The following is an 18,562-nucleotide window of genomic DNA, read 5'->3' as shown; positions in this document are numbered from 1 at the left end:
ATCTGCTGTTTGCTGCTCACGAAGCCAATACTTTTTTGCACCGAAATTAGCCTCTGGCCTTCGCTCAAAGGTCAGCGAGTCCTCTCGCAACGCCTGAAACAAACAAACAAACAAACAAACAAACAAACAAACAAACAAACAAACAAACAAACAAACAAACAAACAAACAAACAAACAAACAAACAAATAAACAAACAAACAAACAAACAAACAAACAAAGCGGTGTATAAACCGAGCAGGCCAAAGTTCCGCGGAGCTCACAAATATGGGTGAAATAGAAATTTTCCGCGGCGTCTGCACAGCCAGTCTGCCCAAACCAAGTTCAGACAGGACCTCACGTTGTAACAAGCAGGCATCGCACACTGGTGTGCGGCGGCGGGAAGGACGCATTCACTTGTCCCGCACAGACTAAAGGTTAAAAAATAAATGTTTTCAATTACAGATCCACCAGAAACGTCACACAGGGATAAAAAGCTGACTGGTGGATGTTCCCGCTCCGCTCCAACAGCGTACAGCATAAAAGCAGCAACAGCGAGGCAACTGCGAGGTAAAGCCGACCCCTCGCAACGTCACACGTCGCTACGGGGTTCCTGGGTGTGCGCGGCGACATGCAGCTGGTGGCCGTTCTCCTGCTGATTCATGCAGGTCCCCTGATTGGAATCGGGGTTCGCAGCGTCGCTGGGTGAGCCGATTTCTTTTCTTCACAAAAATGGTGCTCGGCTTGTGGTCTTCGTCGCGTGTGCACTTTCGAGAAGAAGAGACGAAACCTGAGCGAAGGCTGCGCACGATGGCAGTCTTTCTCATGGCTTCACTCATCTCCAACAATCTCGGACAAAAATTTCGAAAGTTTGAAAATTGTAAAATACTGTTACGGAAATATTGAAGCTTATTGTTTGTTATTCTGATATGTAGCAAACTCTTTCTTTTAAAGTGTTTCCATCGATCGCATCGAACAGTTAAGACTGCCATAGAAAATCAATGGGCAACGCTTTTGAAGATAGCAAAAACGTCAATAGAAAAAAAATGCTAGACTGCTGTCAGGTGGTCTGCGGATATATTGATTGTTATCGTTAAATCTTGCATTATATGAAAAACTTGCTTTCATAAAGAGTCTCCCGCTCAAAAATGCTTTTGTCCAGAATTGTTGGGTATATGTGTTGCTCTTGCCTACTGCACTGTTTTCGAGGCTTTCCAATTAAAATAATCGATTTGCTTCTCACTAAAAAAATGGCTCCGATTTACCTGGTTATGATAAATGCACCCTAGGTGCACAAACACGTTTGCGCTTGTTCAGCTTTGTTTATTCTTGTATAGCTTATTATAAGCTTGAAATTCGAGTTACAGCCAAATGCTCTTGTAGTCGCTCCTGGCCTTTCATCTTTCTATAAGCCCCCTCAGCTGCTCGTTGCGGTTAGAGTCACCGTTCCCTCTTTTCGGAGGTATTTGAAATCACGCGTAAATGCCTCTCTACTGCCCGTTCCTCCGGGGACTTCGTCACTCGCCTCTTCTTCCGCGCACTTCATCTGTTTCCGCATCCCGTTTAGCAAGGTTATAGTGTCTTCTCAGTTGTGCTTTGTCTTGCCACCCCGCTATATCCTCTGGATCGGTTGACTCACATTGGCGCTCTCTTCTTTTGAGTTGCTGTTCAGCTTGCCGTGCATGCTGCTTGGCTTCGGGATATGTCGAAAAACCGGCTTCAGCCATAATTTATGGTTTGCTGCACTTCACGTTGTTGTTGTCGTTTCTGCGGTTGTTTCCCTCACACAATGGCACATACCCACAAATGGGATTGGCCATAACCAGGCGGTGGCTGCTTGAATTACAAATTACCTACGACGAACATGGGATAACCTAAAAAACTGGGGAACTCAGTTTCCGTGACAGAGGTGGTTGCGGGTGGTTAGAGTGTCTAACAAGCTTAAATTTAGGCAAGGGAGTGAGTACAAGAGGAGAAAATAAAAACATGTAGGAATAGCAAAAAGGAGGCACCCAAATACGAAAGCTTATGTGATATGGGCAGCACGAAAGCTTATGATCGTAGGCGTTTAGTTTCTAGAAGCAAATTTTGGACGGCAGAGCAAACATTCCCATTGGGGTCCCTTCGGTGAATTCATACTTCGCCTCTTCTTGTTTTGCCTCTGAAGGAATGACACGCACCCCCAGTGGGGGATTGTCCACAGTTTTTCTCTTGTTTCTGGCAGCTGCATGCGCACGCGCTTCTCGCCCTTCGCCTTCACACCCTCTCTACCTGGCTGCAGCTGGCGCGATGCCCTCTTCCCATTGGCTGCTCGACATTCCTCCGAGCTTACCCAAGCTTCCTCCTATTGTCTGGCGCGACGCACCCCCGAGCTTACCCGAGTTAGTCCGGGACTTCAAAATGAAGAGTGACTGCTTTTTCGCTAGTGACTCAACTAGTGCTGGCGCACTGAAAGAGGAATTTCATAGCGCAGATACGTCTTCCTCTCGCAAGGCCCAAGCATAATAAGAGTAATCACGAGGCTTAGAGTTATCGCTCGCTCGCTTTTGTTATCCGCGTTAACCCTATGACCACGAAGCGCAATAATGTTAGTCGTAAGCATTATTCACTCATCGAACCATCTTTTTTTCTTTTTTTCCTGCACGCCTTTGTTGTTTCGATACTATTGAACAATCTACGTGGCATCTGCCGGCAAATTAAGTACGGCGTAGATCTCATATCGTTTTTCACTCTCAACGCTAGTTCGGGTGGTCAAGTGAGCCAAGTTTCTTGGTTGCGTTTGACACTGAGTTTTTTCACATACGGGTACTGTAGAATGACTATAATTCTCACGATCCGCCGCGCAGTAGTGAAATGTTGTCGACGAAAATGCACCGTTAGCTATGCGAAGCGTAAGTTATATTTTCCTGCTTTTTGTCTTTTTTCAGCAATAGATGGCAGCATTCTTGCACGCGACCTTTGCAACGTAAGAAATATTTGCCGCGGACTCATCGATGTTGTTTTTATTTCAGCGAATTGCATGAAAAGTGAACTTGAAAGACATGACAAGCGTATCCGGTGCCTTGCTTTAGAGTGCTTTTTTTAATATTTATTAAATTATTGTACGAAAGGACGAAGACACGCTTTATAGGCAGCATATGCGCAATATGGTGCAAATTCACGACAAGATTTTTCTACCACGCACTTTAGTTTGTAATTACATTTATTCGTACCACAAAACAAGCTTACTCACTGCAATAATTTTGTGGTGTTGCCCCTGACCTCACACGTTGCGATGCCAATGCTTAGGAGTCCTGCAGTTGATCATTTAGCAGATTGTCCATCTTTTTTGCAATAAACAGAGACACTTGATCCTTCAACAAGCTACTATCAGTCCCATTGATCCCGGTCATTACCCTTCTAATCTTTCGTCCCCACCCAGTCACACAGCGGTGGGTTCTTGGTCACTCTGGCATCTCAGACAGTGAGCTGGTTCATCTCCTCGCACGCTTCGCCCACGAAGATTTATTCACCAACGTACTCTCTATTGAAACACGAAATGAATCTCCACTTTTACTTTAGAGAATTTCTTCGTAACCATCTTAATGAGAAGTCTATCAGGTGGCTAGAAAAAGAAACCTTGGGATTGACAGAAAAGGAAAGATTTACCTCACAAAATCACAGTCTTCAAAAAAAGTTTTAAAACCATGGCAAAGATGTAAAAAAAAGACGACAGAAATAGGTATTCAGCTGGTACACATTTTCAAGATAGTAATGCAGAGGCAATTTTGTTTAATTATACGTTTTGTTTTTCATTTTAGATGGTTGCGACACAATCATGACGAAAGCTACAGCAGGCGGTGTAACAAACAGAACATCACAGGGGTCATATCTTGAAAGCTCCTCATTTCAGCTAAATTATAACTACGCCAACAAAAATGACAACACAGGCATGCTTACGGAGATAAACGTGACGCTCTCTTTGCGGGTAAACGTCACCGGGAAGTCGCCGACCTGTGACAGAGCAATAAAAGAGAGCAGAACTAGGCAAATTACAACAAAACACTGACCATTAGAATATTTTCCAGCAGTTTGTTCATTTCTGGTAATCAGAAATTGATATTAAGTATAAATCATGTCAGGTTTTCGTGTTTTAGAGAGTGGAAGTTGTCAAAAGAGAAAGATGGATCTTTATCGACTCGATATAGTGTTTCTGGTTGAGGCAAGTTATTTCGCGAAAGTAAACTTCTTGTTCAAGAACAGCAGCACCAAACAGACAGGACAGTCGTAGTTTTTGGGGAATTATAATTTTTGCCAACACTGACAGTTTCGAACCTGAAGGCCAGACCCATTCTGCTCAGAAACATATGAACAGCTTTCCTGCTATACAGAAGTAAAAAAGGACTGCCGTGAGAAACTGAAAATGTAGACAGAATGTTTTCATTGAAGTAAACGCGATTTGTTGGACGAAAAGATCCCTTAAGATTTTACTCAAAAGTAGATGAAAATATGCCTGATCCTGTTGCTCGCGACGTGAATTAGTTCTTTTTCTTGCATCAGAGGCTCACTTAGATACTTGCAGGCTTCGAGGAGAACAAATTTTTTTTTTTTTTTTTGCGGAAGCCAGTAAGACGGAGGCGCGGAAAACGCTCGTTTCTATATGGGTGCTCCTGTGTGTGTCAGACTAAAACTAAGAGCACAAATTTAATTCATGTGATGTTTCGTAATCATGGCTTACGTAGCCAATTTTTCCATAGTTTTACTCGTATTCACTTTCACGCTAATGGTAGCACCCGTTCTTGAGTCAGGAACCGTGTGCATACTACTTGCCAGTAAGTGATTACGGTTCTTCAAGCACATTTCGTCGCAGTTTTTTTTTTCAAGTTAGAAATAATAATAATAATAATAATTGTTTTTTGGGGAAAGAAAATGGCGCAGTATCTGTCTCATATATCTTTGGACACCTGAACCGCGCCGTAAGGGAAGGGATACGGGAGGGAGTGAAAGAAGAATTTTGATTCTGAAAACAGCATCTGCATGTTTCAAAGCAACTATCCTACTTAACACATATCCTATCCTAATTAGGCTATCCTACTTAACGCAATACGAGGCGAGCGCTGAGGTGAAAACACATGTGCTAGGCATTCATGCTAGGGCACTGCCAATACGAGCGGGAAACGACAGATAAGCCAGCTTATGCGACATTTTATTCATCTAAGCTGGTTCCAGTCGTTACGATGTTAAGAGCTAAGTGGGACAGTCGCAGGTTGAGTGGAGCACGCGGAGGTCATGAATTTATAGAAAATCGCCGCGGCTTGAAGAAGGAAAGGATGCCAATCATGTCGACGACTGATTATCTCTTTTATGTAATGCAGGAAGTTGGGTGAGTTGGGAATTCAGCATGTAAACTTGGCAGCATAAGAGACGAAGGCGGAAGAAGCACACGCCACAACTGCCAACGGTTGTGATGTGAGCTTCTACGTGCTTGTCTTATGCACTGGTTCCAAGTTCATATCACGATTATCACCTGCTTTAGAGCAAAATGTTTGCTAAGCCCCTTGTGAGGCATGAAGTTTTGTGAAATTTCACATGTATAAAAATGAAAAAAATTGTGCTTAGAACGACTCCATAAGCTGAGTAACGTTAATTGGAAGTCGTTTGAACTACTGGTTTTCAAGGAAAAGTGGTACACATGGGTACCGCTGTCTTCATAACAAGAAGTCACAGTGGCAGGCCTTTGTACAGCTGTCTTCTCGGCGTATAAATCAAATTGCATTAGAGGTAAAAAGTGCTTCCAAAACGTTTATGACCATTTCGCTGGTGGCATGGCTTCAAGAATTACACGCACGATAAAAGTTGGCATCTAGCTTCGGCCCTAGAGGTTCACGCGGACCTGCTTTTGTGCGGTCGATCAACACCTATAGCGCCTTGTGTTGCGGATCACTGAGGATGCAGAACCTGAATACGTTAATTCACATAATGATCAGTGGAAGGAGTAGGGTGTCCTATTAAATGCTTATTCACTTCATTTAAAGCCCACTTTTCTGAGGCTGTAGTTGCCCCCCTGGCTGTGCGGTGATGCACCGTCGTCTTCATAGATTGCACTTGTCAAGGCTGGCCCACGTGCCTTTTTTTTCGAACGCTTTTTTTGCTGTTATGAACCATTGCACCTCGGAGTAGCAGTGCTCCAACAAGGCTTACGATTGTTCTCCTCAGTTTCATCTGCTTGTGCCCCCTCCGAAACAAATTCCTTATTACTAGTGCATTCGCCGCCATTTTCGCCGGAGCTCCATCTTGTCAAGTAGTTCAAATAAGATGTCGTAGCTTCTTCTGACGAAAGGTACCGGCCTGGAAACTCCACATATCCCATATTTTGCTCGAAAACCTCCAGAACTATTTTGAAGCGCTGCATTACTGAAGGTAAATTTAGACACGCACCAGGAATATTGCTCTTTTCCCAACTTTTGTTTGTTTGTTTTATGGGCGTTTAACGTCCCAAAGCGACTCAGGCTTTGAGGGACGCCGTAGTGTAGGGCTCCGAAAATTTCGACCACTTAGGGTTTTTTAACGTGCACTGACATCGCACAGTACACGGGCCTCTAGAATTTCGCCTCCATCGAAATTCGACCGCCGCGGCCTGGATCGAACCCGCGTCTTTCGGGTCAGCAGCTGAGCGCCATAACCACTGGGCCACCGCGGCGGCTATTTCCAACCGTTTTTTTTCGCGCCATGCACAAAAGAAAAAAAAAACCAGGCCACCGTGTTCAGGAGAGGCTGTTGCGTCAGATTCTTGCGGCAGTACCGGCACGCCGCCTTGGCGCGCTTGCGCAAGCGCATGCGCAGCATGCATTGCAGCAGACGATGCTGCTGCGCCCAGGGTTACTATTGGCTGCGCCGTCGGCAAAGTCTCCCAGTAGTCCTTACGAAACCACGTGACTTCCGACACACTTTTTGGCATGCAGCTGGATAGCAAGGATGTCGCCTGAGTTTTCCTTCCATGTTTCGCGCCAAATTGCGTCGAGTCAAATCTACAGACGCACTTGCAAAAACACACAGTAAACCAACGACGCCTGTGAACAAAACGTAAAAACACGTTGAACCCTTTCTTCGAGCACTCGAAAGATGGCAGAATACAAAAAGAAGTGGTAGCTGGGTGTACCTTTGTTGGTGTGCATGCAAGAAAGCACGGAGAGAAAGTGGTACATATGTGTACCACTATCCTACAATAGGTTACAATCAAGTGATTAAAAAGTGCAGGTTAAATGAAGTGCCTAAATTACGAACAGTCGAAACCGGTTACTGTCTAGTACTGCTGAGCGAGATGTGTCAGATGCAACTTGTGACTTTAATAATGAAAATTGATTTCTTGGTTATGCGGTAGATTCTAAGTATTAAATACACGCGACCTCGTATGCCTCGGCAGTGCGCGCGCTAGTTGCTGTTAATTTGCCTTTCATTGACAGCTAGCCAATATTTACCCTGAGACAATGAAGTTTCCTCAAAGAAAGAAACAATTTATCTGCATTCGTTTCCTCCTTTCATCTCTGACTACATCTCCAATTGTTCTGTAATGAAACTTAGGATTCTGAATACTGTGCAGGGGTATTGTTCAGTACTTTTCACGGAGCATTGATTTTTGATTTACTACATAACCTAAAGGCTTTCCACGGGAATTATATGGCGCTCGTGGAGGGTTACATGAAGAGCGAAAATTGCACTTTAAGCTAACAATACAAATACAAAAGCACAGATAAAAAGAAAAAACTGAAACTCGGGCCCACCGCAGAAAATGGGATTCGCCACGACCAGAGACGCAGCTACATGACATGACTACATGTTGCATTATTTATGCTGCAGGCTTCCAGGACGTCAAGAGACAGCGGCAGGCGATGAAGCTAGCAGCAGCGGCGTAGGTGAGTTTGGAAAAACGTATGTCAGTAGAAGTGAACACCCTTGTCCCACGTGACAAGCTGGTGTGCTATAGAAGCCAATATTCAAAGCATTGCGGATTCGCAGGTGCAGGCATTATGGGGCTTATGTGTGCATTTCGTGTATTAGGCAAGAAGGTAAGCTGTGATTGCGGCTTTCCGAGAGAGAAAGGTAGGACTGAAAGAAGAGAGGCAGAAAGGCTCTAGTGGAGGGCTCCGGAATAATTTTCGACCATCTGGAGATCTTTAACGTGCACTGACATCGCAAAGCCCATGGGTGTTGTCTGCAGTCTCTTGGCGAATTTTTCCGGTGGATAATGACACCGCCATGAAGAAGCAATCACGCTGAATGGAAGAGTGGATTTCTGCAAGAAAATGACGCAGTCGGTTCTATCCGTTCTTGATGCGGTTATTTTTTCTAGAGAAAGTGAAGAACAAAGCGCTACCGTGACCCGAATAATTGTGAAGCAAAATTCTAAAAAAAAAAACATGATGCCCTCTTAAGTTTTCCTGCTAACTACCGAAGGTAACTATGCGGTATTTTGAACAAAAAAGAACCAGACTCTCTTCTATCTGAAAAATTAAATAGGGAAGGTTGAATGGACCACAGAAGTACCCGTCCATTGTAATAGTCATGGTACGGCCGCAAACTGGGTTGCGAATCTGATTGCAAACTTCTCCAAATTTGCTGCAAACTAAGTGAAAACAAAAGAAAAGGCAATCAGAAGTTAATAACTTAATCAACGCTGTTTGTGACATTTTCTCCTCTCGAGCAACATTTAATTTGGCTCACGCTATATATAAACCAGAAGGGTTAGAATGTTTTTTTCATATGTATTATTTCCGGACGCTCAGTTTCGGTTCCATCAGGCTTAACAGATTTCATGCGTTTAGCCCCACGTGTGGCACTCAATTTTCTGTGGCAGTGTTTTTTTTTAAATAAAAGCCTAGGGAAAAGGCGAAATTGTTTTTTTTTTACTTTCTGCCAAGTATCATTTACGGTGGCGCTTTAGCTCCAGTTTAGACCTGACCTGAATACTTGCGTGTTTTTCCTGTGATCCCGCACATGCAAAAGTTCCGCGTTAAATGAAACGACAGTGTTACGCTGCTTTTGCTGCTTTCCACACGGCGTTCGCAATTCCTGATTTTGCGCCGTGATCCAAGATTCCTGTTTCATTGATGCTATACCTGGTGTTCTAGGGCCTGCTTCACGTAGAACAATAAAGAGTAGAAACGTAGGCCTCTAAATATGTAGATCGTTTTACAACCAACGATTACCGAGGTAACAGATATACACTTGTTCATAAAACGCGCGGATCAAAACTTTGTTTCGAATAGTTATGTTATTGATATTTGGACTTTGGAATAGCAGACATGTTTCTTTCTTCTTTAAATTTTGCGCTCGACGACGAGGTACAACCTTACTGAGCAGTCGCGTGCACTTGCGCCTGCAAGACACGTTTTTAGGGGCCTTGTGAGCAACGCACGTGGACTGAAAGAAGCAATACTTCGGTGGCTTCTGAAAAAAGATGAACCAAGCTTTAGCACACCCAGGCACTTAGTCGAATTAACCAAGCTTCGCCTTAACATCGAAATGAAGCTCACAGGAATAGTATTTGCACTACACTGCTTTGTATTTGTATTGCTTTGTACTGCACACTGTATATGCGCTACGACTGGTCTACAATGCTTAAAAATGAGGGAGGTCACGATCACTTTACTCGACTGCCGCTGAGGATTTTCCCCCGATTTCTGCAGGGGAGACACTATTCCTGACGCCACTCATCGAAGCAGGTGACCTAGAAAATGCCAAGTCACTCAGCAAGGTCGGCCCAATCGGCGCCGATATCGAAGTCCCCAGCTACGCGGGTTACATAACAGTCAACCCACAGTTAAACAGCAACCTGTTCTTCTGGTTCGTCCCCTCTCTGGTGAGTTGGGCCACATGTTGTACGTAGACGCATGTTCCGCGAGAGAGTGCTTGGAGTACAGTCGACAGCTATAGTTCATGGGACGCAGGTGTGCTGAAACAATTTATTTTATGAGAGTCACGCTAGTCAATCGCTTTGAAATTCGTGACGGTATTAAGGGGACGTTCATGCAGTATTTTTCAGTAACAATGCGAGGTGACTTCGATGCGAGGTTGCGCTGCAATTAATTTGTTCACGAGCGCATGCATCGCGCAAACATTCGCTGTCGACTGTATGTTTTGACCACTCGCGATGGGCTTCAGCTGAGGGGTGTATACGGCACAGATATGAGGGCCGTACCAAATTGATATGCACTTTCGTATCCCTCGCATCGCATGGTCCGCCGTGTCGTTTGTTGTACATGTCATTAGTAGTCGAAACTGTTTTACGTCACCAGACGCCAGCACGAGTTGGAAGCATTTTTTTCTGTGGTTGCCAGCGAACTTTCTTGATGTGGATGTAAGTAGCTGCGCGGGCAACATGGATAATGACCTGCAAGAGCAGCGCTGGACGACATACTTTTTGTGGAAGGAGAGTGCGAACTCTCTGGAGGTTCAGCGGTCACTTGTGGAAGTGTGTGGCACTTCCTACTTCCAACAATACTTCCTCAGGCCACTCCCCAGTGAAGAGCTCAAGCCTTAGAAGTAAAGGTATCTGGATTTTCACAACGAAGTCCAGCTTTCTTTGACATAACTTTTAATTCTGTGGAAAGTGTGGAATACTCTAAGATACTGTTATGAACGTATTTATGGGAATAATGCAACCTTTGAATATGCAGCAATATTTTGGTTTTGAAGTTTGTCCTCATTTCGCGCCGAGTAGCTAAGACTGCCATAATAAAACAGTGGGGTTACTTTTTTAGAATAATTCTGAGGCCACTGGGGAGTATTGTTAGATACGGGCATATTGATTGGAATGGTATAATCTTCCTATGCCCTCCAATATCTTGGTTTTAAAGTTTGTCCGCAGCTCGCTCAGAGCAGTAAGGTCATTGGCTGATCGCGTGTGAAGGAAATGGTGTATAGCTCGTCTCTCATGTTCTTGGTATTTACTTAGGCATAAAAAAACATGAACATAAACAAAAAATCTCGCAGGAAAAATCATGAGGCGCATGTGGGGTAATTAGTTAATTAATTACAGCCAAAAATGTCCGAAAAGTAGGTGGGGCCGGAGCAAAAGTGGCTCCTAATTTGAAAATACCGGAAGTGGGCGGAGCTAAAGCGTGGCGCCAAGGTTCAAAAACCGTAAGTGCGGACAGAGCGAAGCGTGGCGCCAAGTTTGAAAGCTCAAAATGGGCAACGATGGAACGTTATAAATTGAGGCAAAGAGGGGCAAGGAGGGGCAAAGAGGGGCGAGGAGGTGTCAATGCTTACGTATTCCTCCAATGCGGATGCCGCAGTGATCTCATAATTTTTGGCATGCACACGGGGTGATCCCTGTTCGCAGAGCGACCCTGAGAACGCTCCGGTGGTTCTGTGGATGCAAGGCGGCCCCGGGACGTCATCGCTGCTTGGTTTCTTCAAAGAGCACGGCCCGTACGATCTGTCGGAAGACGGTGAACATGTCAAGTTCCGCGAACTCACATGGGCGCAGCGCTACTCGATGCTGTACGTGGACCAGCCCGTGGGGACGGGGTACAGTTTCACGGATAGCGAAGCTGGCTACGCGCGCAACCAGACCGACGTTGGGCGTGACATGCTGGAGTTCGTGCAGCAGTTCTTCACCCTCTTTGACGAGCTGGCTCAGAACGAGTTCTACCTCAGCGGCGAGTCTTATGCCGGTGAGTGCAGCTAAACGCGTGGTGTTTCAGCGGATGCTTTGAGAACTTAGGCGTTCAGAGAATTTTTAAAATGAATAGTTTCTCGGTTTCTTTATCCTTGAAGCAGTTCTTGTGCTTACTTCTACTGGAACGTTATGCGGACAATGTTAATCGCCTACATCACGAATTATTCTTCCCTTGATAAGGTGCATTCGGGATCAAAGTCTTTGAGCTCCCTGCGCGCTGCATGAGGGCGCCACCGGACGATGCACTCCTTGTGTCAAGCCTGGTTCAGTGCGCCGGTCTCGACATCAGGAGGGCAACATCAGGTGTCGCCAGCATGTAGCGCGGCACGGTGTGGAACATGAAGGGGGGTCAGAGACTTTTGACCCTGACTGTACATACTGTACCGAATTCATGCCTCGTGCCATATATTATTGAACATCGGTGTAGAGAGACAACTTATATATCACTTGTCGGGTTGAACCCTTTTCGATGTGCAGAAATGTTCTTGTAACCTGTGGCTTTGAAATGCAACGCTTTAAATAAATAACATTTTCGTCCACACTTTAAACTATTATTTTCCACTGTGCAGGCAAATATGTTCCGACGGTGGGTGCCACGTTGCACGAGAACGCAGACACGATGCGAGTCAAGATTAACTTCCGTGGCATCGCGTTCGGCAACGGTCTGACTGACCCGATCAACATGATGGGCTTTGGCGACTTCGTGTACGAGATCGGCTTAATCGACCTCAATGTCGCTGATCACATGCTGCGCGTCGGCAGGTTGGCCATCGACTACCTCCGCGCAGGGCGGACGTTGGAGGCTGGAATGATCGCGGACAAACTGTTCTTCGGCGTCCTGGACAAAGACACCCTCTTCAAGAACGCCACTGGCTTCGACTACTACTACAACTATTTGATCACTGAGGACCCCCCTGGCATGTACGCTTACAAGCAGTTCGTCCAGAGGCCCGAGATTCGCCGCGCTCTACACGCGGGCAAACAGGAATTCAGCACGTCTCGCACCAGGGTGGCCGCGTACTTCGCCGGAGACGTTATGCGCTCGGCAGTGCCGCAGTTCACCGTGGTCCTGGAGAACGGCTACAAGGTGCTCGTCTACAGCGGTCCTCTGGACATCTGCGTGCCGACGGTACATACCGAGCGCTTCCTGTCCCGCGTTGCCTGGTCTCACGCCGACCGCTGGGCCCTCGAGAGCCGGAACATCTGGCGGAGCCCCGATGGAAAAGAGCTGTACGGCTACAAGAAGACTGTCGAGAACCTCAGCTTCGTGGTGGTTCGCAACGGCGGTCACGTGCTTGCATTCGACCAGCCCAAGCCCATGTTCGACCTCATCACGGCTTTCATCGATGAAACGCCACCTTTCGACGCCTAGGTTGCTCACCTCTGGCATAGAAGCCGTCGGGAACATTGTGGCTTCAATCTCGGCGATTCGTCATTGCTAGCATATATTTTTTTTTTCCAGAGCAAGTGATCTCTGTAGGATGGGTGTCTCGTAGAAGTCTTCCTTGAGGTTTTTGCCTGAGGCGAAACAGCGTGCTGCTTCAGGCTGGCTAAACGCAGGCACCATTCCGAAACCAAACTGCTTCACTTTATACGAGACGGTCTCTTGTACGCCTACACATTACAAACCCATTATTAAGTGGTTCTCACACAGGCATTAGAAGACATACACCGTCATGGTGTTATCAGCGGTTACGGTCGATCTGCACCGAAACACGTGTGACACTTTCTAGGTCGATGCTTGCTCCAGTTTGAACTGCAAAGTGTCTAGATGGAGACACCAATCTTGCAAGATGCCTAGCGTACTTTTAGTTGAAAAAAAAATGACCAGAGTCTTCAGGCAGTGCACGTGAAGCCTGTCCCATCGGCTGATAAATGCTGTGCCTGCTTTTCTTGAGCATATTTTCTACAACTTGGGGCGCCTGTACTCCAAGAGTTTTCATGATTATTCCGCGAGAAAATGTCGTGGCAGGCAAGAACTAAAGTGCATCAGTAGGCCCTCGGGACTTCGCTGCAATGTATGTTAATGTTTGCCTTTTTTGGAACATGTCATTGTTCGACAACTTTCCACGTAACGATGCAAACGAGAACATATTGTTTCGTCGAGCTTCACAAAAAGCCTTTGAAATTTAGATGAACTGAACACTATATCAATTCAATGCCGCAATTTCCGCCCGACCTTTATCTCCCGGAATTGCTGCTTGGCCCGGGCAACTAACAGCCTTCATAAATTACAATAATTCATTAAAATTATTTCAAAGAGTAATTAAATCCAACGCCGTTATTATGAAATTAATGAGAAGCTGAAGCTTCTTCGTAGAACTACTGTGTTTTTATCCAAATAAATCTTAGCACAAGAAATGATTACACGAGAGGCCATTTTTAAAACCGGCGAACAGAACCCTAAGCAGAAAAGCGGTCAATTGGCAAAAGGCTGCGTGCGCAACAAATGTTTAATGGCCGGGGTGAATAAAAGCTTATAGCAGAAATTTTTATTCTTATTTGAGAAAAACCTTGAAAGAGAAAACCTTGAAATAGAAAGCCTTGAAAGTGAATGGGAAATTCATTAGGGGAGAGTATTTTTTTCTTGTGACACGAAATTATTGTTAAATTTATTTGTAGAGAGATATACTTTTCAAAAGAGGTGCAAAACACATGGTTTCGAAGGATAATTACCCTTACTTGGTTTTCCCCTTTATTATATTTCGCTTCCTAATCTGGATAGTAGACCATGCCGCGATTCAGGTTTCCGCGTCTTTGTCTTCCGACTTTATTCTTTTTTGAAAACTGAAGTTAAAGTTTTCAACGGCAGCCAGATTGAAGTGCTGGTGCTGCTAGAACTGGAATTAAAAGTGCGAAAGCAACGAAAGTTGCGTCTTTTTTTGTAAGACAACAGCCATAAACTGTATAGCTGTTTATTACAAAGAGTGCACTGTACACATTTTATAGCGTTCATGGTGTTCTTCTAGGCCTGGCTGTAAACAGGGGGCGGGGTAGATGGAAGGGCACTAAATAGCAGAAACCGGGCAGTTTTAAAATGGGCACGCTCTAAGGTCTGCTTCTACTGGTTCCGGCACTCCCATTTTCTTGCGTGTATCGTCGCTGCAATATGTATAGTTCGGCAGTCATAAACTTGTGGAGGCTGCGACTCCTTTCGGAATTTTTATTAAAACGCCGTGGTGGTCGTTACGCTTACTATAACAACGTTTAGCGTAAAAATGTTTATTAATTTTGCAGATGTCTATTCGCAGTATTCACGGCGCAGCTTTTGCCTCTGCGCATTAACGTATATTAGCGAAAAACGATTCTTGCAGAAGGTTGTTTCGCAGATTCCATATGGAGTGAAGCAATCTTGTTGAATCTCGTATTTTTGCACTTTTTCTGCGTGTCGGAACGCCGCCAGCAAAGCTGACCTACATCTATTCCCTTATAAAAAAAAACGAAGAAAAAAGTTTGTCTGCGGCACTGCTGTGCGGTAACCATGCATACGAAGAGTCATGTCAAAATTTTCTCTCCCAAAAAGTTCGCCATTTAGTTTTAAAAGGATGGCGCTCACAATAATCGGTACCCATTACTATGTTCAGGCCCATCGTTCAGTGGTGATGAAGCAGAAGTTGGTGACGCCTCATGAGAGGCTTCTTTCTCAAAGTTGTTTATGCGTTAAGACGGTTCGAGTTTGACCTGGTTTTGCCTTCTGTTCATCGGATTACCGCGACTGCCCAAGAGATTGGGCATGAGCCAGTCACGGTGCGTTCTTAAGCGCAAGGTGCTTCTGTTGTTTTGCCCCTGATTTTCTAACTCCTTCCTTAGCGTGTAGCCAGTGCACGGAATCTGCGAAACGCTGTGCAAATATACTAGCTTACGTCGTGATGAAGCGGCTGTAGCGTCATTTATAAGCACTAACTTATTGACGTCTTTTGTGGTGCGTACAGTGGAGGAAAAATGTCTGTGGGGGTTCGTCTGTAAATTTAAAGAAGCATGATTGTAACACATTTTCTATCTCCAACGGCAAAGAAAGCACCCAGAAAGCATTTCAGTTTTCTTGTACTAAACCGAAGAGCCAAGATTGCGTGAGGTTAGGTGAGCGTTTTTGTATTCGATTTTGGTGCTACGCGTTATTGAATGTAAGTCGCATCTAATAGAGAAATTGCAAACGTAAAATAGGGCGATGCGTTTTGTTTGGTTTGGTTTTGTTTATGGGGGTTTAACGTCCCAAAGCGACTCAGACTATGACCATTTTAACAAGACTAAGTTTTGTTTTTTATCATGTCAATCGGAGCGCTCTCATCTCCTTCCAAAATTCGGTGCGCGCCTCACCAGGACACGTTATTTTTAATTATTTTAACACGATAGCGTTAAAGCCCTTGTTCTGCACAAAATCTGGTGTCGGCGTGTCGGCGTCGGCGCTGTGAGCGCAAAATTCACGGGCATGGCTCTGGCAGATGAACCCTAGAGAGCAACCCAGAAGCCAGGTGGGCCACCTAGGTCACGTTACCTTTAGGCGTCACATGGCCCCTAGAGAGCAACCCAGAAGCCAGGTGGGCCACCTAGGTCACGTGACCTTTAGGCGTCACATGGCCCCTAGAGAGCAACCACCCAGAAGCCAGGTGGGCCACCTAGGTCACGTGACCTTTAGGCGTCACCACAACCTGCCCACCTGATAGTGAACAAACTGCCCACCACGGCAGATTGCAGTTATGTTAATGATGTGCCGGTCGTGGAGAAGGATGTGGGCCTCACAAGGCTCACCGCTGGGAGCACCTGCCATCGCATGGGAGCAACGAACCGCTTAACCGCTGCACCTTTGCGCCAGAAGGAGTACTAGGACTCCAGGGATCTATGATTGTAAAGTAGAGAATGATATTCTGCATTTATGAGAATTAACCCATTACGCTAGCGCCTCATACCCTTAAGACGCAGCTGAAGCGTCCCCTCCAATATTTTAAATAAGACGCACCATTAAAACAAACATTGCACAAACATTGCACAATTCGAGCCCTGATGCACGCGTGCATATCACTGAAAAGAGGCAGTATTGAGGACGGAAGGCTGGCCAACTGATGCAATGTCAGAAGGCTAACTCAAGTCTGAGGAAAAAAACGAAGGAATTTTTGTGAGAATATGCTGGCTGCGATAATGACGCTTTTTGATTGGAAGTCTCTGAGGAAATCTGTTAGCGAGCTCCCAAGATTGTTTATATTTGATGGTCGCGAGTATATCTGCTCTTCTCTGGCTGATAAGTTTAACTGTCTTTTTTCGTATGTTACATTACACCTATTTTTACACTTATTTTCTGCATTATTGTATTACACCGTTACACCTATTTTTCTTGTAGGAAACGAAGCTGTGTTTCCAACCAAAAGTAACCATCGCCAATCGTTTTTTCTTAAACTTGCATACAGAACACAATTGTTTGCCCACATTCGAGGAGCTGTGTTTTCCGAAACAAAAGCTTACAAATTCAACCGCCGATGTAAAGCTTCTGGCAAACTACGCATATATCAGACTGAGACCTGAATATTCATCTAAAGTAGGATACCTCTTTACTAAACAAAACATAAATAAACTTAAAAGCACTCGAAGAAAGGTTGCTATGTTTATGTATTCAAAATTTAATCTCCAATGCTTATGGCGACTAGCAATACTGAAGCGCTTGAAATGAGGTGAAGGAAATGCCACGTTGATTTTCTCTATTCACTAATTAATTGTAAGTTCTCATTAGACCCTTGAATATACTTTTCTCCTTTACTCACCCGAAATACGTGACATTGTCATACGCATTCACTGACGCCATATTCGTCGGAAACTGATGGTTAAAAACAGTTTTTTTATTCCGCGTATATATTCGATTGGAACAACCTTACACCTTTGTGATAGTTTAAGTAGCACTGATTAGTTTTTCTTCCATATCTGCGTAGTTAATCTGTCCTGTATTATTTTTTTGCACATTTACTAAAATGTTCTTGCCCTGCTTGGACTCTGCTGTGGCATGCAGTATGAAAAAATAAGAAAATAAATAAATATAAATCCAAATATTTTCGCTTCTGATACCTAGTCTGGGGTAATGCTAGAGCGTTAGACATTGCTAAGCTTCTTTTACTACAGAAAAATGCTGCACGTATTATTAGCAATTCAGACTACGATGCACGTACTGAAACTCTTTTTAAGAAACTTCAAGTTTGTCTTAAATTTATTATTTAATGAACTGCCTTTGAAAAGGTACCTTAAAGAATAAAAGCAAGATAGTCACTTAATTGACCATCTATTCACCTTAACATAAAAAAATACAACATTCGTCATAATTAGACCAGGCTCATTACCTGAATACATATCATCCCGTAGAGATCACCTTCATAAAGTTGCCGTCCCCTTTTGTCGCATGAATTCATATTTCCACTCATTTATTCCCAAGACAAGCAATTAATGGAACCACCTGCTTACCTCTATTGCCACAATTACCGACTCTGTTTTGTTCAAATCTGCTCTCGAAGAATATGTTTATTCCCAGTAATCTGCATTTTACCGCATTATTGTTTTTGTTCGTATTTTTTTTGTCCCTGTCTTGCCGCAATTCCTGTGTTATAATTACATACATATAGATATTTTTCATGCATTCCACTCCTTTCTGCAATGCTTCCAGGGGCCTTGAAAGTATTGAAATAAATAAATAAATAAATAAATAAATAAATAAATAAATAAATAAATAAATAAAAAAATTATGGGCCAGCACGAATTATGAACTCAACTACTATTCTATTCATTATCGTGCTTGTTAAACTGACTTCGTTTTTTATTAACTTCGTTGTAACAACGATGATTGTCCTTGTATCACACTGCTTTCGTTACACTTTTATTTCGCGTATTCCTACATGCTCCTCTTGCCTTTGCATAAAAATACATAACTATGTTTTTTGCTGTTGCCA

The 18,562-nt window shown here is 44.3% G+C and overlaps 1 protein-coding gene across 1 annotated transcript; it reads left to right on the top strand.

The window, feature by feature from the left end:
- The first annotated feature begins 511 nt into the window (after window positions 1-511).
- On the top strand, window positions 512-14,823 carry LOC144093613 (venom serine carboxypeptidase-like). Its single transcript, XM_077627174.1, has 5 exons — window positions 512-682; window positions 7,814-7,869; window positions 9,643-9,815; window positions 11,301-11,634; window positions 12,209-14,823. Exons 1-5 carry the CDS (start codon window positions 609-611, stop codon window positions 13,009-13,011), a joined length of 1,440 nt encoding a protein of 479 aa, XP_077483300.1. The 5' UTR covers window positions 512-608; the 3' UTR covers window positions 13,012-14,823.
- The last annotated feature ends 3,739 nt before the right edge of the window (window positions 14,824-18,562 follow it).

This window comes from Amblyomma americanum, chromosome 6 (genome assembly GCF_052857255.1).
Source record: "Amblyomma americanum isolate KBUSLIRL-KWMA chromosome 6, ASM5285725v1, whole genome shotgun sequence".
NCBI classification, from domain to species: domain Eukaryota; kingdom Metazoa; phylum Arthropoda; class Arachnida; order Ixodida; family Ixodidae; genus Amblyomma; species Amblyomma americanum.
Note: the sequence above shows the minus strand (reverse complement) of the source record. Positions and strands in the feature narration are given on the sequence as shown.